The sequence below is a fragment of the Sceloporus undulatus genome, chromosome 3 (genome assembly GCF_019175285.1).
Source record: "Sceloporus undulatus isolate JIND9_A2432 ecotype Alabama chromosome 3, SceUnd_v1.1, whole genome shotgun sequence".
Lineage (NCBI taxonomy): Eukaryota > Metazoa > Chordata > Lepidosauria > Squamata > Phrynosomatidae > Sceloporus > Sceloporus undulatus.
Genome location: NC_056524.1, coordinates 227773970 through 227798239, shown reverse-complemented (window position 1 = coordinate 227798239; position 24270 = coordinate 227773970). Strand labels below are relative to the sequence as shown.

The following is a 24270-nucleotide window of genomic DNA, read 5'->3' as shown; positions in this document are numbered from 1 at the left end:
TTTTTTTTTTACTCCATTTTAAACAAGTTTTAAAATTAATTTTAATACTAAAATTTACTAAATTGTATTTTAAATGTCTGTAATATATATATATATATATATATATATATATATATATATATATATATTGCATTTTATTTTAGTCTATACTGTAAGCCACCTTGACCCACTAGGAGAAAGGCAAGATAAGAATTAAATAAATAAATGCTTTCAGTCTACCTAAAAAGCTCTAACTTCATCCCCTATTTGAAGTCTATATAACGCTAACCACATCTTGAGAACTGGATCTATTCTGTGTGAGAGGTGTTCCTCTCAGCAGGGTACCATTCCTTTTACTTCTTCCTGGCATTTGGTCTCTATTGTCATTGACATAATAATCTTAAAAGAAAACTACAAACCTCTGTCCATAGATTCCTTTAAGTCAGGAGGATGTTCCATTTTAGTGACAGTGCTGACAATCCTGATATCTGGTAAAAGAATCACACCCTTTTCATGTTCAAACTCTGCAGCTGGTCTTGCAAAATGATCCATTCCACTTATTGTGATCTTGGGCTCCTTGGCCTGAAACACCATTACATAGGCATCTATATCTGGGATACTAATGCAGACATCTTCACCAAAACATCTGAAAAATATATTATTCATTAACTTCATGGAAGACGTTTTAGTGTATATCCTTCCTTTGCAAGAAGCACATGGTCTAAAGAAACATGGTTTATCCAGTGTATGCATTCTAGTGTGTCTATATTTTTGATTGTTCATGTTTGCTCATTGACCATTCCGTCTCATGTGAACATTAGAAACACAATTTTCAAATTACTTATGAGTAGTAGAGCATATCATTGGCAGGCACAATCCATAGAAAGGTCAATGCACACATAGCATCGAAACTCTTAAATAACATATAACAAACCACCAATGCTTAAACCTGATTAGATGGCTTCTAATTGTTATGCATTTTATATTAGGTACTCAAATTGATGCTTAATGGGTTTGATATAGCTATCTTGTTAAATGTGCATCAAGAACCTAATCATCCATTTTATACTGAAGGCATCAGGAGACCATTTCATGCACATCCAGAAGTCTATCTGAAGTTACTGGGGATAGAGGAATTAGGAAATGACTCAATAGTTGAAATTATCTCATTGTAAAAGTAAATGTAATTCTTATGCCATTGCCCAATTCATTAAAGGTCAACTTTTATTGATAATGTTTTATCTGCATACCTTTATTTCATTCCCCCAAAATGTAAAGTTCTTGAAATGAAAATTTCTGGCATACTGCTGGTTTAATAAAGCTTAACGAATTTAACTTACTGGACTCTTGATGAGACTTTAAGCCGCCGAATGCCTGAGGTTGGAAACTGTCTTGAGTTGATATAAGAAACCTTTCTGAGAGCTTGATTTATATTCTCAATGTCATCCCCTTCTATAACAAGCACTGACTGGGAAGGATTAAAGTGATACTGGTAGGAGTGGGAGAGGAGAGAATATAATTAGTATTTAGGGAAACAATATAGGCTGATTCATTAGAATATTTAGAATAACAGGCTTCTAAATACTATTTCTGAGAGACTGGTTAGATCTCTAAAAAAGAAAGAAAACAATAATTTCATTAGCTAATGCTTGTTTTGTACATAAAAACCATTTAGATACAAGTAACTTCAAGGCATTAGTATACCACACATTTTAGTGATTGTGGTAGCTATCTGTACAGTAAATTAAAAGTCAGTGGAAAACTGTGAATCTTCCTTTAATATTTAACTATTATGCTTTTGATATCACAAATTTATAGTGAATTTATCTTTGCAGGATCTTTATAGGATCAACAAAAATATCCTGTTTTATTAATGTTATTTGTATGCTTACTGTAAATAGATGAAAATTTCAGATCATACTATAATATAATTTAATTAATAATTTGTTTTATTTATATACCGCTATTCCAAAGATCATAGCGGTGAACAGCAAGTAAGCTAATTAGCAAGTAAGCTAATTTGCCCCCAACAGTCTGGGTACTCATTTTAGCAACCTCGGAAGGATGCAAGCCTGAGTCGAGCTTGGGCCCTTTTGCTGGTCTTGAACTCGCAACCTTGTGGTCTTGAGTGAATGGCTGCAGTACAGGCATTTAACCACTGCGCCACCAGGGCTCCATACATAATAATGAATGTGCAATAAATCCAGATCATTGCAACAGGATACTGGCCTTGGCAATAAAGACCTGAGTTGGGAAAAGTGCAGCTCATGAACTACACGTGGTCTCTGAAAGCAACCCACCCAAAATAAAAATGACTTTTCATTCTCAAACAACCCCAAACTAGCACAACGTGGCATTTTTATCCACTCACCCACCTAGATTTTCCTATCACTAAAAACAGATGGAATTAGATGGAATTAAAAAACAACAACAACTACCAGTGGCTGGAAGAGACTTCATATCATTTCTGGTACATCCAGGATGCATAACTGTCAGTCCCATCCTGTGCAATTGTCCACTCTGCTCTAAAGCACTTTTGTCTGTACAGAAGTAGAGTTAAAATGTGTGCTAAACATGGAAGAGGACGTCAGTCCACCATTAATGCAGGGACATGCCTAGAGGTCTTTTAGACAAAGACCACTCTGTATCTTTGCAGAAGACTTCACAAAGATCTTTAGGCAGTAACTTACATCATTCTCCTGCCCAAAGTTGAACAACCCCTCACAAATTCCAGCTAGGCACCTATGTGGTGTCTGATTAACTCAAACTTATTAATAAGGCTTATGAGCAGGGCAGGCCATCTCTGCTAAAAGAAAGATGGCATATATAGCATAGTTGTAAAGGCTTTTATATCTTCACAAAGACCTGAACTATATGTCGCTTTCTATGGCTTTTATGAAGGAAGATATGCTAGTCTGTTACAGAAAAAAAAATGGCATCTTAAATATTAACAAGTTTTGTTTGGCAATTTTTTTTAGTTAGTTAGTTTGAGATTTTTCAGATCTCAAAACAATCATCATCAAACAGAAGGATATCTAAGAGAGATAAGCTGAATAAGAATTCAACAGGGCCAACACATTGGTATTATGTATGTAAAATACTGCTTTTGTACGAAAACCAATTTTTTCCATAAACATTTTTTTCAAAAAGTCCTGAAATGTCAAAAATAATAGAAAAATGTACAGAATCTCTTGTAATCTCACTCAGTCAAGTAATCCCTTTTGATGTTCTTCTGTGTTTTTGGTAAGAATAAATGAAATGATTTACACCCTAATTACTATCCAAGTGTTGTTTGCTTTGTGTCACTATTAAAACAATCTCCCTCCATATATATATATATATATATATATATATATATATATATATATATATATATATATTTGCATTTTCTCTGTCCCTCCTATTTTATCTTGCACTCAATATGATTCACCTTGTGGTTAAACATCACTTGGCTTAGAAAATAACATTTTACTACCATATATGCATTAATTTATCTCTGTTGGATGTCTCAACAGCCTCTCAGAACTGTTTCTGCTGGTATCTTCCTTCACTCCCCAAATTCCTAGCATTGCAGGAACATAAAACTGCAGTTCCACTTACCAAGGGAATGCAAAAACTGTAAATATAAGAGTTTTAGGTGTGAACAGTTTTCACACAATGCTAAAAAATTTGGGACTGAAGGAAAATTTCATCTGGGGAAACATAATTCTTATTAGGGGGAATGTCCTCATTTCAGCCCACCATAGATGCACCTATGTATTAAGGTATGTTTTTTATATAATTTCCTCCAGTGTACTCATATATGTACATATTTCTTTAAAGAGAACTGAAAATCAAATTTCCAAGAAGTGCATATTCCAGATCTTGATGGGAGTGAACACACTGAGCTAGTATAACTGAAAGGTATAACTTTCATGTCTCATATCAGTGTCACTTTTTATCTGCACATCAATTTATCAAGAAGGATGAAGCTTTTTTGAAAGTGTGCAGCAGGCTCTTCTGAAAGGGCAACATATGGGGGGAATGTCTCTAGGGAAGGGGACAATTCTCAAATAGAGAAGGCTGATGCTTGAAAGAATGTGACACACAAAGAAAGAAGCAGAACTATCACTACTCTTGTTGCAATTTGGAGCTACAGAATCAATTTGAAGTTCTTGCCTGTCAGCAATTATGAGGCATGGGAACAGGGACAACAGCCTTGCTTTTTACAAGCACAGAGATGAGGGTCTTTTAAAGATCTATGCATAAATGGCTTCCAATCAGTTCCAAGAGGAAGAAGAGACATGTTGTGTTAGTAGGCGATCCCTTGTTGAGATAAACAGAAGCAATGGTGTGCAACCAATTTCAATGGGGAAGAAAAGCAGGAGGTGTCTAAAGAAACCAGGAAGAATATACAAAGAGCTTTCAGTTGATATGAGCTTTAAAAGAGACATATATAAGAAATGGAAGAAAGAGTATCAATAAATCAGCAAAGAGGAATATAAACAAAAAGCCCCTTAACAGTACTGTATTTATAGGGGAAGTATAAAAAGCTAAATCTTAAAAATCAATATTTTGACTATATTTGGAAGAAAAAGGAAATGGTAGGCACACTGTGTAGAGAAGATGGTGAAATGGTAACAGTACTCTAATTGGTGAAAAACTGCGTGCAGCCAAGAATAGGCAAAACACGAGCAAAGTAAAATGTTAGCTACTGTAAATTAATTCAGGTTTGCAGGACAGAGGAACTGCTTTTAAGAGTACTAAAGAAACTTGCAGATGTTATCCCAAAGCCACTGTCAATAATCTTGGAGAGTCTTGGATGATAAGAGAAGTCCCAGAAAATGAAAGAAGGCAAATACATCACCCATCTTCACAAAGAGCAAAAAAGAGGATCCAATCAACTACCAGCCAGTCAGCCTGATGTTGATACTTCAACAGATCATTGAACAGTTATTTTGTACATATTTAGATGGGAATGCTGTGATTACTAAGATTCCTCAAAAACAAGTCATGCCAAACTATTCTTATCTGGGTTTTTTGATAGAATTACAATCTTTGTAGATCAGAGGAGTGAAGTTGCTATATAACATATTGCTATCAGCAAGGCTTTTGCCAAGATCCCCCATGATTTTAATGAACACAGTGAATTATGAATTATGTGCTAGACAATGCTACTGTTAGTTAGATTTATAACTAGCTGACAAACCAAACCAAATAGAGAGCACTTATACATGGTTGCTCTTTACTGGGGGTAGAAGTGGAATGCTTCAGGTTCTATCCTGGGCCTGGTCTTTAAAATCATTGTAAATGACTGAGATGATGAAGTAGAAGGCATGTTTATCAATTTTGCAGATTTGAAAATTTGCAAACTTCCCCTGGAATACTGTACCCAATTCCGGGCACCACAGCTGAAGAAGGATATTGACAAGCTGGAACATGTCCAGCAGAGGGTGGCCAAGTTAGTCAAAGGTCTGAAAGCCAAGCCTTTTGAGTAATGGCTTCAGGAACTACAGTCATCCCTCCATATTTGCTGCTTTGATATTTGCGAATTTGATTATTCACGGATTTCATATGTTCTCTCTAGGACTGTCTAGGTCCTCCAGTGCAACTCTGTGGTCAACTTTAACTAAAAGTTGCACTGAAAGACCATTTGTAGCTACTCCACTGCCATTTTATGGTCAGTGTATGTTGGACATTGACCACAGAGTTGCACTGGAGAACCTGGAGATTCCTAGAGAGGTGTTCTCTCAGGTAAAAACAGTGTTTTTGTTATTTGCAGTTTTTCCATATTCAAGGGGGTCTTGTTCCCCTAACCCTAGCGAATATGGAGGGACAACTGTAGTTATATTTACCTTGGAGAAGAGAAAACTGAGAGGTGACATGATAGCCATCTTTAAGTATCTGAAGGGGTTTCTTTTAAAAGATGGCACAATTTTATTTCTGATTTTCCATAAACTAGGGTCTAAAACACACTGCAGAAATAATCGTATTTGAAACTGCTTTCAAACAAACAAATGCTAGGGAATTCTGGGAACTGTAGTTTTGTGAGACATTTAGCCTTCCTGTCAGAGAGCTTTGATGCCACAATAAACTACAATTCCCAGGATTCCCTAGCACTGAGCCACGGCAGTTAAAGCAGACTCAAACAGCAGTGTGTTTTGGACCTAGAAGACAAATCAGTAGATTCAAATTACAAGACAAGAGATTTCATCTAAAACATTAGGCATGCTTCTTTACTATGAGAACTGTTTGACAGTGGGAACAGACTGCCTTGAACTTTAGTGGACTGTCCTGCTTTGGCATATTTAAAATGAGCATCTTTCAGGAGTGATTTGACTGCATATTCCTTAGTAGGATCCTTGTGGTCCCTTCCAACTCTAAGATTCGGTGATTCCATGATTTGTATACATTGTTAGACCATCTGTTTATGTTTATTTGTGAAAACAGGATAATAATGTAACAGTAGTTTGGAAAGGTTTTTTATATACTTGCTAATGATTTGACAAAAATTGCAACAGAATATTTGCCTAATGGATTTAGTTATAGTGGTTTTTTTAAGGCAAGCAAACTGGCAGCCTAATTGCAATGACTGTATTCTTAATTTTAACTTTTCAATGAAAAAGCTAAGGAGGAACTTCCTGACAGTAAGGGCTGTTCGACAGTGGAACACACTTCCTTGGAGTGTAGTGGAGTCTCCTTCCTTAGAGGTCTTCAAACAGAGGCTGGATGGCCATCTGTCGGGGATGCTTTGATTGTGATTTCCTGCATGGCAGGGGGTTGGACTGGATGGCCCTTGTGGTCTCTTCCAACTCTACAATTCTATGATTCTATGTATACACAAGCACTATACATATTTTATATACAGGTACAATTTGTGTACATATGTTTTTGAAAGCCAGGCACGATCTGTCATTGTGAATGCCCTGTTCAACTCTAGGGCCAAATGTGGTTCTTTCATCAGGATATGCCACTGTCAGGCCAACTAGGAAATACTTTGTGAGACTCTTCTCTGACAGCTTTTTTTTCATTTTTGCCTCCTGCTGTTCCACGGACTCTCAAAATAACTAAAAGGGCAAAAATGAAAGAAGAAAGTTGCACCATGCCAGCTTGTAGATCAGAGATTGAAAGTGTTCTGAAGCTGAAAAATTAAACTCTTGGATTCATTTCCCCACCCACAGCTAGTTCCCAGAGACAGCCACTTTTCTGTACTAGATCAGCTGCTGGAGGCAAAACTGAAAACAAGAAATTTTGCATTCCTTACACAGGCTTCAAAGAATTGTCAGCTTCAGATAAAGCATTAGTAGTATAGAAGCTGTGTTTCTATCGATCATGAGTTCAACAGGAGCTAAGCAATAGCAGGAGAATTTAAATAACTAACATATTTTTGCATATTTTCTCACAGTTAGGCTTCTCTATAGAACTTATTTTTTGTTGAAAAATGTTTTTTTAATTGTTATGTATAGTCTTTGTTAGTATATCACTTTGAAGGGAAAAAATTTAAGAAACCATTAACAGTGTATACCATTATAATGTAAAAGCAGCAATAAAAATATTTCATAGCATGTTTGATCACTTGATCATAATAAATCTCTCTATATATTTCAAATAGCTTATCCATTTTAAATTTTGTTCTGTTTATCAGTCTACAAGTATGACAGCCAGTGCAGCATAGTGGTTTGGGTGTTAGACAATGACTGCAGAGACCAGCCATGAACCCACTGGGCAAGTCACAGGCTCTAACCCCCTTGGAAAGGCAATGGCAAACCTCTGAACAAATCTTGCCAAGAAAACCCCATCATGGGTTTTCATTAGGGTCACAATAAATCAGAAATGACTTGAAGACATATAACAGCAAATAATATTCAGGTTCTAGGCTGTGATCATATACAGACATAGTTTGTGTATTAACAGAATTCAATGGACAGTGGTTTCAGTAGACATAATGGGACTGTACAGACAAGCCCCAAAGGGGTGGCCTGCAGCTGCCCCTTTTCGTGCTGGATTGGAGCCAGGGCAGCTTCACCAGCAGCCTGGCGGCCCCAATCTGGCATTTTTCCGGGCCATGAGGCAGAAGCAAAATGCCACTTCTCCATGACCTGGAAAAGGGATGTCCTTGGGGCTTACTGCCCCTGGACATCCCAGGCCTACAGAGGAGAGGGGCAGGGGAAAGGGGTTCCTTTCTCCTCTGCATTGCTGGTTCTGCTGTGCGGTTGCAACGTCAACAATGCATGCACCAAAAAGGAGCTCCAAAATGGAGCTCCTTTCCATGGAACTGGTAAGGTGTCAATAAGCATCCTCCAGTGGCGCAGTGACATGTCCTGTGCAACACATCATTTGGACGCATCGCACAGGACACGCCATTGATATGCACTCCATGTGGGCAGGGCTGCATAATCATGGCGGTGTCCACATGTAGTAGGGTTAGGGAGCGTGCGGTTACTGTGTGCTCTCTAACCCTACTATTGGCCCCATGACGGTGCTTCTTGGCCGACTGTCTCAGGCTAATGTTTTTCTATGGTTTACAACTGTTCTCACATTAAGTATATTTAATCTGACTGTAATTCATATTGTTATCAATAGGCCTCCTATTCAAATATGCAGACACTAACCACAAATGATACCAAAAATTTGGCAGATGTTTTTCCAAATGTTTGGGGTGGGACAGGAAGACACATGTTGCAACAAAAACAATGAAAAATCTTGAGGTGTCGTAAAGAGTAGAGCATTTATTGTCATTTCTTATGAATAGGGGCATGAATTGTTGTGGTACTGTTGTATGACGTATGGAGACCCTAGCAAGATTTATTCAGAGGAGGTGTGTTATTGCATTTCTCCATCCTGGCCTCTGAAGGAGAGAAAGGTAGACCAATGCCATCAGGCCTCCCTAAAGGAACTGAGCCCTTCCCAGAAGGCATCCAACTCCATCCTGGCCTCTGAGGGGAAGAGAGGGTGGGCCAATGCCATCAGGCCTCCCCAATGCCATCGGGCCTATCCTAAGAAACAGAGCCCTCCATCTGTCCATCTGCCTTGGTCCAGGCCTCAGAGGGAGAGATGAACTCCAGGACCTCATCCCCTTCCCCACAACCATTCCCTTCTCCTTTTGTGTTGTGTCTTCTTAGACTGTAAGCCTGAGGGCAGGGAACTGTCTAATTAAAAGATCGTATGTACAGTGCTGTGTAAATTTACAGCGCTATATAAATAAAGCTTAATAATAATAATAATAATAATAATAATAATAATAATAATAATAATAATTTCTTTGAGAGAGTGTGACTTGCACAGGACAACCCAGTGGGTGACCTTGGCTATGCATGGTTCCAAACTCTGCTCTCTCTGGTCATAGTCCAACACTCAAATCATTACATCACTGGCTCTCTGTTGCAATATATGAATGAATAAATGAAAGAACCCTCAAGGAACCACTGGGTTTGCTTGCTGATACTTTCTTTGATTCATTTATATCTGTATCCTGTATCATGGAGCATGATAAAAGTGTGCATCAGCTGGTTTGCTTTGTTAGTTGATTCATTGTTACCCTCCCCAAATATAGAGATATTGTCCCCTCATTTGTCTATTCTTCCCTGCCTATGTTTCTGCCTTTTTTAAAAATGCTTTTAATGTTTTTAATGTCTTTTATACTATTATTGTTTAATTCTGTTTTAGTACTGGGTATGGGGGGCGGGGCGGTAGGTCCAAGGTTTGATTTTTAACTCTATTGTAATTGATGTATTTTATTGTTGTAACCCGCCCGGATTCTTCGTGATTGGGCTGGCTATAAATAAATCATCATCATCATCATCATCATCATCACCATCATCATCATCATCATCATCATCATCATCATCATCATGTTGTTGTTGTTGTTGTTGTTGTTCTTAATACAATAGATGCTATCTTCCTGTTTCAGGAGTAGGAAACTGTCAGGGATTGGGGATTCCATTGGTATTGCAGTGGATTTTGGAAAACCATACCCCTAAAAAAATTACCACCCAATTGCTCCCTTGGGCCATTTGTTACCTGGGGAACAATCAGCAATATTTTGTCCCTCTCTGGATGATTTATCAAGCGGGAGTGACTTCGGGTTAAATTCAGTGCTGGAGTGGGGGAGAAGTATCCTGGGCAATTTAGCTATTTTTTAAAATTGGACTGCAAATACACTACTGGTAGGAGATACTGGAAATGCTTAAAGGGCTGTGAAACACCTGTGACACCTAATTTCTGCAGGTTTATATTGAAAATAATGGAAATATTTCTTGTCACACAGCTTCTCTTCTGTTCTGCTTTTTCCTTGCATGACTTTAAGCCAAATTAGATTGCTCCTGGGAGTACATTTGTACTTTATCTTCTGCTCTACACTTCATAAATCAACTTTAAATGTTATCAAAGATGATGCTGGCCAAACTCTCACCTTTATTCCTTGGCCAAGGCTCTCCAGGGAGTTAATATCCAGACCTTCCTTGCAGGCCTGCAAACAGGATATCACTTTCTGGCTCTCAATTTTCCCTGGACGGATGGTAAGGCTGGCAAGGCTGCCATGGAAATATTGAGCAAATCTGGGCTTGGTGACTTCACCCCCTATTAGAAAAAAGGGAAAATAGATGTCATAACTAATAAGAATTCATAGATGCTGATTTATTTATGACTAGCAATGTTGACAGTACTGTCTTTAATTCTTAAAACTGTTGGTAAGCTAGCTACTTTTGTTACATGAATTCTAGGCAGAATGTGGCTCTTGCTATTACACTTAAGGTTCCATTATGCTTATTATCATTGTTTATATTATTACCTAAAGCTCGCTTTTTAAAGTCATTTAAATTAGCTATGAATATACATTCTATACAAAACTTTAACTTTGCAGCATGCATCAGAAATTATTTTAATTTAGAAACAGGAAAAATTAACAATCAAGCTTTATTATATTTTTGAAGAGATTTGTGGTTGTATCTGAATCTAAAAGGAAAACCAAAAATAGCAAATAGAACTTTGTTAAAACAAAGCAAAACAAAACCACAGCACCATCAAAATCAAAAGACTATCTTAACAAATTTTTTTGGAAAATAAATATATTAATTACTATATAATTAGTTGATGTTAAACCAGGAAATTTTCTTCCTACTAAATAAGTTAATCTACAACATAAACATACATTATACTACTTTAACGATTGCTTGGAGAGAGATCATAGACAGATGAATGGGGTGGGAAACTCAAACTCATTTCATACAAATGAAGTTAATGGATATGGAATGCATTCTTGCTTTGAGTAATGTCAATGGGCACAGTTCAGGTGAATTAAAAGCTGCAGGGACAGAAACAACAGTGTTCTATTTCATTTTATCAACACGATTATTGGATACCTAGATTGTATCAATGATTTATCAAACAATTTACCAGAAAATGAATACTTTTCAATCCCAAAACAATACATTTTGGCCGCTAAAATCACTAACTTCCATAAATTCAGGGATGGTGCATTTCTTAACCCTGATTAAGTGATTTCTGACAGATTATGGCTCAGACATTCCATAGAACCATAGAGATGGAAGGGGCCAGAAGAGCCATCTATTTCATCCTCTACCATACATAAATACACAACTAAAACACTCCTAAAAAAATCCCCATCCAACTAAAGATCTTGAAAGATGGAAAGTCCACTACATTCCAAGGCCATCTATTCCACATCCAATGGTTCTTACAGTACAAACATCCATCCTAATGTTTAGGCAGAATCTCTTTTCTTCTAATTTGAATATAATATTTTTCTACAGAAGAAGACAACCTCCCTTTTTGTTATAGTTTGCTTTAAGATCAAAATTAATTTTGATAATTTATAGATGCATTTCAGGTTACAAAACCAGTTTCAGGACCTGGGATTCTTTCATGCTTCACAAATATAATACTATGGTTGCATTTTAACCTGCTATAGCTGCACCTTATGGAATCCTGGGCTTTGTAGTTTGGTAAGGCATGAGAGTTCATGGCTGGAAAAAAAATCTAAAATCTCCTCCCTAAACAGCAAATCCCAGGATTCTATGTGATGAAACCATGGCAGTTAAATTGGACTGACAGTCCAATACTTGTACAGGGTGAAAGGGCCCTTGGTTCATTTTAGTGCAGATGTTGCTATCAACTGCAGAACATTAGCAGAGTGGAATACTAGTGTCCAGGAACAAGAATATCCTGTAAACGTGGCTTATATCTATTTTTGTGCTTAGTCACTCTTGCTCTATTTACCAGATCAATTACAATTATAGTAAAATAGCTCGTACATATATACATTTGGCCTTCCTACTAATGTACCTTGTTATAATTGCATTGCTTTCCAAGTTTGCCCATTAATCCTTAAGCATTTATTTACAAGAGGGGGGGAAAAAACCACCCACTCACTTGTAATGCATGGAATCAGACAGAATGAAGTCAAAAGTCACTGTCAGGAACAATTTGGAACATGAAGCAAAAGCTAGCAAATTAAAAGCTAGCAAATAAAAGAACAATTGCCATGTTAGATATGAAGGCTTTTATCCTCAAGAGCAGCTCAGTACTGATAGACAGATTGGTTACCATTAACCATTTATTTATTAGTTTGTAGTTGTTGTGTGCCCTCAAGTTGTTTTTGACCTCTGGTAACCATAAGGCTATCACTGGGTTTTCTTGGAAAGATATGTTCAGAGAACATTTGCCATTAACTTCCCTGAGGCCGAGAGCATGTGACTTGCCCTGATCTCCAGAGTTGGTATTTTACGAAAGAACTTTTCAAACACCACAAAGGGTGCAACAAAATTATGAAGGCTTTTACAAAATTCTGAAGCTGAACAAGTTTTATTTGGCCATTTATTGATTTAATTTGTGTATCCCATTTTTTCTCTGAACATGAGACACAATTATTATTTATTGTTATTGTATGACCAAGATCCTACATCACATTTGCAAAATATACACACTCTCGTGGTTATACAGTAGTTGTGCTATACTCTCCTCCTACTGGATACTGACATCATATAACCAATTCTATATATGCTAATGTACATGCTTATTGTCCTATTCTGCACTAGGGCTGTTTTTGTAATCCCAGTTAATCAAGTGGTTCATTGAAGTCACTGACAAATAAGTACTTTGCACTGGTGTTGGATGACATGAATATAGCCAGTCTTTAGGGCAGGGGTAGGCAACCTGCGGCCCGGCGAGGCCTTGGGACCGGCCCCAGCCCGGTCCTGCCGCCGATTACCGCCGGGGCCTTTGGCGTCTCACACGAGGGGCATGGTGGGGCTGTTGTCTATAGAAGCCTCAGAAACATGCATTTATCTTAACATTTTTTAAAAAATCAACAAATTTTTTCGCGTGTCCTCCATTTTTTATTTAAAAAGTGCCCTCCATTTGAAAATTTTGTCCTACGTTTGTCCTGGTTTATTTATTTATTTAATTTTTTTTAAAAAAAAATTATTTAATTATTTATTTTTTGGCTTCGGCCCCCCAGTTGTCTGAGGGACAGCAACGCGGCCCCAGCTCAAAAGGGTTGCCTACCCCTGCTTTAGGGTGATTGTATCACTCAGAAATGGGAAGATGAGGTTGTCTGTCAGTGACTCTGGCTTATGCCTAAGATTCCACACTAGGGAAGCTCCCATATTTTATATATATATATATATATATATATATATATATATATATATATACATGGAGCCCTGGTGCTGCAGTGGTTAAATGCCTGTACTGCAGCCATTCACTCAAAACCACAAGGTTGCGAGTTCAAGACCAGCAAAAGGGCCCAAGCTCGACTCAGGCTTGCATCCTTCTGAGGTCGCTAAAATGAATACCCAGACTGTTGGGGGCAAATTAGCTTACTTGCTAATTAGCTTACTTGCTGTTCACCGCTATGATCTTTGGAATAGCGGTATATAAATAAAACAAATTATATATATATATATATATATATATATATATATATATGCAGCCTTTCTCCCAGAAGAGAGCCAAGGCTCACTGATAAAAACATTAAAAATACAATAGAATTTAAAACAGGTAAAATAATCTAAAAACAGTAAAAATTACATTGAAATATACTAATATTCATTGGTTTATCTAATTATAAATACAATCAGGGCCTTAATTATTCCCATTACTGTTGCCCTGACTCTTATTTCCATGTTGAAGGAGAATAATTTTACTAATAATATCAATTATTTGGGGAGGGTGGATGATGGTGATGACAATGACTACCCGCTCCCGATGGACAGAAAAATTGAAACAAAGTTTTTGTGATGTTCAGCCACAAGTAGTTAGACACAATATGGTTGTCTCCTCTCCCATCACTAAAGTTCCTTAGAGAAACAAGGCTGTGAATTATTTATTCCTTCCATTAAATAAGCAGATGTAAAATTAAAAACTGAATGTACAAGTAGGCAAAGCTCATTACTTGCTTGCCACTCTTGAGCTCTCCACATCTTTAAAAAATCCTTATTTGTGTTCCTGATTTATTGCAGTTTTTCACATCTGGAGACTGGTTGGCTTCTACCTCTTGCTTCATAAAATAGCACCTCCCTCCACCTGTCTTGGCTTCTATTATTAACCTCAGGCCTCCTTATTCCTTTAATTCTGAGATAGTTTCTGGCTCAGGGTTATTCTTTGTTTCTGTCTATTGCTTTTTTTTCCTTTGGTCTTTGACATCTGTTTTCACCCCCATTTCTGATTTCCTCAGTCTGGGATGCACTTCATTTCAAACTACAACTATGCCTGATGAACATATAGAAAGTGGTGTGAAGAGAGTAATACGTGAAACCCAATCAGAACTAACAGTTATGCTACATAGTCTTGGCTGTAATCCAGGCTTTATCTGCACTGCAGAAATAATCTAAGTTGACACTACTTTAACTGCCATGGCTCTATACTTTGGAATTGTGGGAATTATAGTTTGCTATGGCAACATAGCTCTTTGACAGGGAAAGCCAAATGTCTCACAAAACTACAATTCACAGAAATCCATAGCATGCAGTCATGACAATTAAAGTGATGTCATGCTGGATTATTTCTGCAGTGTACATACAGCCCCAGTTGTACCATGTGAATCTGAAAATACACTTCCCCTCATAGAAGATGGAGCTCATAACAGATTCTTCCCTTACTTTGTTTCACTGCAGGTTTCCTATTTTACTCATCCAGACACTTTTCCAAATCCTTAGGAACTCTCTTAAGGTCTTTTGTCCCTTAGCAACATTGTGGGTGGTGGTGATGGTAGTAGAGAGGCTGAGCAGTTGGACAGGGAAAAAAATGCCGATCTCAGGTTTTCTGAAAGTGGTGAAAGCCCTGCTGTTTGCATCCCCCACTCTGAAGATGGGCCAAATACCCATGGGCAGTCCACACCATGCAGCATCAAGCTACAATGCTTGTTTGGTGGGTTTCCCTTCTCAACATGTATGCACACCATCACACAAACACACTACCTGAGATCAGAATTACCTCCCTCTTTCCACCCAGATGCCATCCCACTCGATGCCTCATGTGACAGCCAGACAGTCATATAAGTGATACACTACCTGTACAGTGCACCAATGCACCCAGTGACATATTGGAAAAACATAATCATGGAGCCCTCCCTGTACATGCCCACTTCCTCCTTTCACCCCTGGGGTTGAACTGTTTGGTTTGTGTAGATTTTAATTATATTAATTGCATTATTGGCAACCTGCCGTGTTTGTCATAGATTCACATCATTAGGTGTGTGACAGCTGAATGGTGTGACAGTCAGTGGTGCAGCTGGCCACTCTTGTGCCTATATATTCGAATGGAAAAAAAATGGTGAGCAATGGTGGCAGCAGAATTTCACCAGTCCCAGGGCGCATGTTCCAGCCTCTTCCATACACTGCCTGGTACAATGATGTGCATTTTCTATGTCAGAGCAGAGTATATGGGGTTCTTTTTAGCATTCTGGTCTTAGCTTCACCCCCTTTCAGGCTCATGTGTCATCAAAATGGTTTTTTTAGCCCCAGAGCATGACTTCATGTCAGTTTCCTCTTGGCTTGGCCCCATGTGTTATATAAAGATGTAGGGGTCAAGTCAGTTTGAAGCTGCTTTATTTTGCCAGTGCAGACAATCCCACTGAGAGCTGCAAGACTAGACAGAGCAAGAAAACCTCTGTTGTATGAGCAGAGTTCTGCTCATGCTTTTTTTAAAACCACTTGGTAAATTTCCTGAACCGTTCATCACTGTTATTACACATCTTTCTACATAGGCCAGGTAGGGCAAAGACTGAGGAGATCAAAGACAGAACACAAATAAATTGTGGTAAATCAAAGATAGCACTTAAATTATGGATGCTGGATATCTGTATTACAGATGCATCCCTATTTACCTGCATTGATAAGACTTGCAAAATATTCTTATCCATGAAAAACAACAGCTGTCAGATAACTAAAGCCTAAAATATTATGTTCAAACTCTCCATATATTATAATTAAATTCACATCATATTTCTATAATCAATCACACTAACCTGTCAAAGTGAACTATGATGTTAGTGCTATCAAAAGCCTTTATAGAAGTCACTTGAACGAGTTTTTGTATTTTCTATAACTGGAGTGGTATTACACCAACATACATACTCCATATTTAAACGTTAACACTGAAATACTTCTGCCATTGAGTAAGATGCCAAGTATCCAGCAGAGCCTGTCAGAAATGTTTTGACAGCAATTACCAGAACTAGTAACTAACCACAGATATGTTTAAGACTACAGCTGACTATGAAAAGAGCAAAAATGAAAAACGATAGGTATTTCCTATTGTATGATAAAGTAATTTAAATTGACAATATTACATGCCACATTAAGTTTATACACTATAATTTTTTAAAAAATTATTAGGTAGGAACAGTTGGCTGAAACATCCTTTGTGAAAATAGGCTACTTCCTCCCTGGGACACAAATAAAGGGAAATTCACAATGCTGACAAATATATGTGAAACATTATGATTCAAAGTAACAGCTGAAGAATACTTCTCATGGGGCTAGTCACCAGTGATGTCTCTGTGGCAAGCATCTTCACCTGAGCTGCTTCAGCCAGACAGCAAGCATAAATAAATGAGACAGCCCAACTGAAGCTTATTTATAGGTCCAACAAAGATGACAAAACCACCTCCATTATATAAATTAATGATGACCCATAGCACTTATCTACCACCTGAGCCATGCCTTTTGTAGCCAAACTAAACAGCCATTTACTTACTTATAACAACAGGAAGAGAAAACCAAGGGAATGATAATTTTGTCAGATTTGAAATGACAAAGATGAGCTTCAGAAAACAAAAATGCCATGGATAATAGAGTATGGCCAATTGAAAATAAAATCTACTCCTACACCTGTAGAGGGGGGAAATGCTGACGTTTTGTAAGTTAGCAGAACTGATACTCATACCTGGACTTCTTTCACCCACTGACTGTGTAATTTCATTACCAATGACTGAAAACCAAGCTAATCAGAAGCTGTGAAGTGCCATATCATCTTTCAAAATAACAACAGAACCTGTAAACTTATCTGAGGGAAAATGCATTGTTGAATATAGCATTGACACTACTGTGTTTCATGTGATCAAATCTCTGGCCTAAAACCAATGTCACATCAGTGTTTGGCTGCCAGTGCAAATGAGCTCCCCCAACCCACTTTTGTTCCTTCTTGCATGCCATTCCCCCGCCACCTCTGGTGTTGGGACAGCTGGGCTAAATGTGATTCTTATGGGGATGATGGTAGATAGGCTTCCCTCCACATCATCCTCCCTAACATTACTGTGCTCACCTCACCCCACCCAACAGCTGAATCGGTGAGCTTAAATCTGGGCAGGGGGCAACCCACCCATCCACATATGCCAATTCTCCTCACACTTGTGAATGTGTGAGCAACTACACACATGAATACGATGAACTCTCTCTCTCTCTGCATGTCTCTCTCTCTCTCTGCATGTCTAAGTGTTAGGAATGGAAAAGAACTTTATTTGATTGAACAACCTCACACCTCTCAACACTCACTATGAGAAAACCTTTCTTCAAAAACTTGCACATTTGTAACAAGTTCATGCATATGTTAAATGTCAAGTGGCTAAAAATAAGCATAACTGGGGGAAATGCAGGAACATGGTTTAATGAAAGGAAGAAATATGTGCATTAGATAAAATGCATAGATAAATAACTAGAAAAATACATTAAAATTGTGGATGAATTTCCATATGAGGGGGAAATATAAACTCTTGGAACCTTATACAAGAAAGAATGGGGGAAATACACATATGATTAGAAACAGAACAATAACAACAACAAAAACAGATTTCTACATTTCTACAGTACATGGGGGCTGATTATGACCACCACTAACCAAGGTTTTGTCAACTGACAGCTATGTTCATTGGTGTGTAAACCCTCCCATGCAGTGCCTAATATCACATGCATCCCTCAGAGGTATCCCCCAAATAAAAACCCACCTCCAGTTTCTGCTATAATTACTCTCAGACTCTCAGGTTATATCTGCCCATAAAATATATCAAACAAAGATATTAAATTAGTTCTGTTGCACAGATCTGAATACAATACTCTAGATAATATGCCAGTCTCTCACACAACATTAATCAGTGATTTATACAGTAATGAATCAATTTTTATTCTCACCTTCCTTTTTATTTCCATGACCTGCCAGTGTTAAAGCAAAATGTAAATACTTGCTTGAAATGCAGGTTTTCTGTTTAATTCCCCACCACCACCATTTAATTTAAGTTATATTTCATACTAGGAGACACCTTGATTCATGAAACAATATCTAATAAGCAGCTAAATCATTAGTCCTAAATAGAAGTGGACCCATTATATTACCCCAGAGTCAGGCCCCCAATCACACCTCAGTTTTGATATCAATTTAATATTAAAAGGAATTCTAAGGTGAATGACCTGGAAAGGCAAATCCAAGGCAGAAACTTTGCCATACAATATTTAGAAATCCAGTTCGCTCTAGCAAGGGAGTAAGCAATGGCACCCACCACAATGAGATAACCTAAAAGGCATCGGCATAATCCCTTTGGTTATGGAGGGCAATGATCAGATTTTGGCCAAAGAAGGTGACTTTGCATACACAAACAAAGGAGGCTCCTCCAGCAGCAAAGAGTTTTCCTCTGACTGAGATATTCATGCCAATTGTCTGAACATTTCCTCAATCTCTCAACCATTCTTCTCCCTCTGGAAAACCATTTAGCAGTGAGACAATCCATTCATTCCTTGATTACTGTATTATTTTATTTATACCAGTGCCTGCACACTATTTATTTTATTTTATTTTTATCCCGCCTTTCTCCCAAAGTGGGACCCAAGGCAGCTAACAACAGATATAAAATGCATTAAAACAACAATTAAAATCATACAATTAAAACTGAAAAAGTATAACAAATTACAAATATAAAATTTAAAACATACAAAGTTAAAAATAATAATCTAAAACCAATCCCCTCATCCCCCAATAAAATAAAGCCTACAAGATATTAAAAGGTCTGTTTAAATAAAAATATCTTTGCCTGCCAGCAAAAGGCCAGCAGTGAGGGGGCCACCCTAACCTCCCATGGAAGGGAGTTCCACAGGTTGGGAGCAGCCACTGAGAAGGGTCTCTCTTGTGTCCTCAACAGGAGAGCCTGGGATGGTGGTGGGACCAAGAGAAAACCTTCTCCTAAGGATCTTAGGGCTCTAGGTGGTTTGTATGGGGAGATATGGTCTCTCAAATAGTCTGGACCTAAGTCATGTAGGGCTTTGTAGGTCATGACCAGCACTTTGAATTGTGCTCAAAAAGGAACCTGTAACTGCTCCGGTCAGCATTCTAGCCATTGCATTTTGGACCCGCTAAAATTTCCAAACAGTTTCCAAAGGCAGCCCCACGTAGAGTGCATTACAGTAGTCCAAATGGGATGTAACCAAAGCATGTGTTACTATAGCCAGATCTGACGTCTCAAGGAATAGGCACAGCTGGTGCACAAGTTTTAATTGTGCAAATGCATTTCTGGCCAGTGCTGAAACCTGGGCATCCAGGTTTAGAGTGGAGTTCAGGAGCACACTGAAGCTGTGAGCCTGAGATTTGAGGGGAAGTGTAACTCCATACAGGTTAGGCAGAGCCCCAATTCCCTGATCTGCCTTACAACTGACCAGGAGCACCTCTGTCTTGTCTGGATTAAGCTTCAATTTGTTTGCTCTCATTCAGTCCAGCAGACACTGGTGTTTATCACACTATACTCTTATAGTGCTACTATTCCACTTTAACTGCTCTAGCTGCCTCCTGTTGCATTCTGGGATTTGCAGTTTTAAGGAGGGGTATTTAAAATTCTCAGGCAGAGAATTCTCTGAGAATTCTAAATACCCCTCCTTAAAACTGCAAAAAAAAAAAAATCCCAGAATGCAACAGGAGGCAGCTAGAGCAGTTAAAGTGGAATAGTAGCACTATAAGAGTATAGTGTGATAAACACCACTGGTTCAGCACAGAGACAGCTTCCTTGGAGTCAGCTGGAAAGGAGAGATAGAGTTGGTTGTCATCTGCATACTGATGACACTGCACCCCAAAACTCTGGATTACTTCTCCCAGCAGTATCAGAGAGATGTTAAACAACATGGGGGACAAAACAGAACCATGTGGGACCCTGCAGGCCAGCAACCAGGGAGTCGAACAGGAGTCCCCAAACACCACTTTCTGGGTCTGCTCCTCCAAGAAAGACTGGAATCACTTTGGTCTAGTTTATAACTGTGTAGACACTGTGTCAGTTCCACTAGGCTCCTCAATACGCCACCCACCCCACTTGCCAAGGCAGCTACTGAGATATCTACACTCCGGATGCCCATCAATTTGAACCATGCTCCAAGATTGATATCATCATTAGCAAGGCCTCCAATATTCTCTCCACCTTCTCCCACCTTTGCTTCATTAGCTCTTGTGTGAGTGTGTGCTTGTGTATGTGTTATTTCCTTAACAAATTTACCAAATTTATTTGGAATTGCCTCTGAAGTTCTGTATGATTTGGAAGTAGTATAAATAGGGTTAAGATCTGAAGGCCAACTGTTGTCCTGGCCAAAATATAATTTTATTTGAGCTATTATAATTCCCCTTGAACATATTAATTGGTGGGTGTTTCCTCAGGACCCCAGCTTTTTGGATAGCAATTACATCAGTAGCACTTACATAGGTGCTGACTTGTTGAGTCCTTCAGAAGATTTCTGATTTATGGTGAACTTAAACAGCACCATCATGGGTTTTTCTTGGCAAGAGTTATTCAGAGGTGGTTTGCCCTTGCCTTCCTGTGAAGCTGAGAGAGTGTAACTTGTCCAAGCTCACCCAGTGGGTTTCCATGACTAAGCAGGCATTTGGACCCTGGTTTTCAGAGTCATAGTCCAACACCCAAACCACTGCAGTCATAGTCCAACACTCAAACACTATCCCTCAATGTTAAGTGTTGATTTACCATTAAGCAATTGATTAAATAGGTCTACTGTAGCTGGGACTAACAATTGGATTCAGACTTCAATATAGCAATAGCAATAGCATGTACATGTTTCTATATCACTTATAAGTGAACTTAGCACTCTCTAAACAGTTTACAATCTGTAAGCTAATTGCCCCCAACAAGCTGGGTACTCCTTTTACTGACCTACCAAAGGATGAAAAGTTGAATGAACCTTGGAGCCCTGAAACCAAACTCACAACCTTGTGACTGCAGCACTGCCTTTAACCACTGTGCAACCAGGGCTTCCTGGTCCTGTGTGCATTTATTTCAGGTTTCAAGATTTAAAAATAAATAAATAAAATAAAGCAGCAGTCCTGGTCCCTCATGGTCAGAATAACTAATGGAAGAAGAGAAAATTAATCACAGGTTCATAACTCTAGTTTTTCCAGGCCTACATTGATTTCTGTTTGCAAAGAATCATACATGAAAGGTATCTACTAATGGATAGCACAGTAGTAACATTATCATTTTCAGATCACGATCAATACTATAAAACATCAAATACAAAAGAATGTTTAATGTATTACTGCTAACTATGTAGGAAAATCACTTCCAAAGATAAAAACTCCAAACTTCAGATAAGATATATAGTTTATTGTGTGGAAAACAATAATTGGTTGCATATCTACTAGCATCTGAACATCTTCACATTGTAGTAGAAAAACATTCTCTTACAAGCTCTACATTCTAATTATGTTTATCATAGGTTCATGTAATTATATGTCTGTCTGCCAAAACATATAATTTAAAAAGGTTAAATAGGACACATTTGCATGTAAGTTATTGTTTCTTACTATTTATGTGGAACATGAATCTACTTTTAATTTTTTATATAATATGCATTATCATCTGAAGAGCCGTTACTGGCACTAACCTAACAATTACAGAACTTAAAAAGTCTCTCATGTTTTGTACATAGAACATAAGAGGTGTTAATATTCTAGTTTAAATTGAACATATGCCTCACTGTCGATGTCTTAAACTTGTACTCTTTTCCCACATGTGACAAATGCAGTCTCATTGTGATGACCACATTTCAGTCCAGCTGTAATGTAAGTGGTACACTGGTTTCAACTTATTTCAAGAAGAACTACTTTCCTTCCAGTAAAATGTAGAAAACAGTATGTTCATTCACTGGTACGTAGACTCAATGACAGTCACTTGGTTAGAGTTACCCAATGACTAAGAACCAACAAGGCATGGCCTAATATCTACAGGAGCCCTGGTGGCACAGTGCTTAAATGCTGCTTCTGCAGCCACAATGTTGTAACTTCGATCCTAGAAGCGGACTCCAAGTTCTACTCAGCCTTCCATCCTTTTGTAGGTCAGTAAAATGAGTACCCACTTTGTTGGGGCCAACTGGCTTACACATCATAAACTATTTAGGGAGTGCTAGTTCACTGATAAGTGGGATAAAAATGTGCTTGCCATTGATATTGCTACTACCTTATACTTAGAACTCAGAAAATTACTTGTTGGATTACAACATCTAGCCTGCCCCAGCTAGCATGGCTAATCCAAAAAGTAACTTCCCCATGCCTTGATTACACTTTTCCTGATGAAGCAGTAGCTGGAAATTAACTGGCCCCAGATTTGATAGTAATAGGCAGACCATGATCCATAAAAAGTATCTGCATGTCATATAGATTTCTTTTCTCACAGAGCTGGAAATGCTGTGACATAAAGGGTGTAACCTAAGCGCTGTGGCTTTCAAAAATGCATTACCCATTATTATTTATTTTTAATTAATGAAAGCTGCTTCAGGAAGCAGGAATATATAATTGCTGTCACCAGACTAGGTTTTAGATCACAGTGCCATCAGTGCATAATTTCGGAGAACAAACACCAGTCCTCCACACATAATCTCTATTACACATTCTCTTTCAGTCTTATTTACAATGTACTCCCTGAAGGAAAGTAGAAGGCAGGTTCACACATCTTTCAGACTAATAGTATTCAATAATGCTTTCCTTTATCCAGATAGCACAAAAATACAGAAATGCATGTTGTCCTTGCAATTTATTACAGAAAGAACTTATTAATGCATACACTGCTGATGAGAAAACTTTACCAAGTAATACATTGTTGGAAACACAGCAAAGCTCAACACTTAAAGAATAAAGATATCTCAAGGATAGCAGTACTGACAGTATTGTTTACCATGATCCGTAGTCTCCTCATCTCTTTATCCACCTATGCTAACCTCTCTGAGATGGAAACTGAAACTCATACAGGTATTCCCATCTCTTATTCGCTTCTACTAAATGCAGAATTAGCTCAGTTCTGTGTTAGTTTAACATCCTTAGAGAGTTTTCCTATCTTGAATGGGAACTTCAGCGCTGTGTAAATTTACAGCGCTTTATAAATAAAGGTTAATAATAATAATCATCACCCCTCACTTGCTTTTTGTGGCTTTTAGCTCACACCACTCATTGTCCTTTCTCAAATATTATTTGTTGTATTATTTTTACAAGTGAAACTGCAGATAGAATGTGAGAATATGCATCTCATGTAAGATGCATATTTCTGTCAGAATGCAAGACATGTTTTTCTCTTTGCTAAATTCAATATAGATGTGTACTTCCTACTCTGTTGATAGAACAAATAGTGCAGAAAAATAATTCTAGATTATGGAGTAAATGGAGCCCTGGTGGCACAGTGATTAAATGTTGATACTGCAGCTTCTCACAGCCACAACATTGTGAATTCGATTCTGCAGGGCTCCAGGATTGACTTAGCTTTGCATCCTTCCATAGATCACTAAAATGAGTACCCAGTTTGTTGGGGGCAATTAGCTTACATGTTGC

The 24270-nt window shown here is 38.1% G+C and overlaps 1 protein-coding gene across 1 annotated transcript in view; it reads right to left on the bottom strand.

Annotated features, from left to right (window-relative positions):
• The window catches only part of CLSTN2 (calsyntenin 2), a 492893-nt gene that overhangs the window by 24787 nt on the left and 443836 nt on the right, over window positions 1-24270 (bottom strand). Inside the window, exons 10-12 of the mRNA XM_042456041.1 lie at window positions 10370-10536; window positions 1320-1468; window positions 399-625 (exon numbers count right to left, since the gene is read on the bottom strand). Of these exons, the coding sequence (XP_042311975.1) occupies window positions 399-625; window positions 1320-1468; window positions 10370-10536 (543 nt within the window). The remainder of the gene's footprint in view (window positions 1-398; window positions 626-1319; window positions 1469-10369; window positions 10537-24270) is intronic.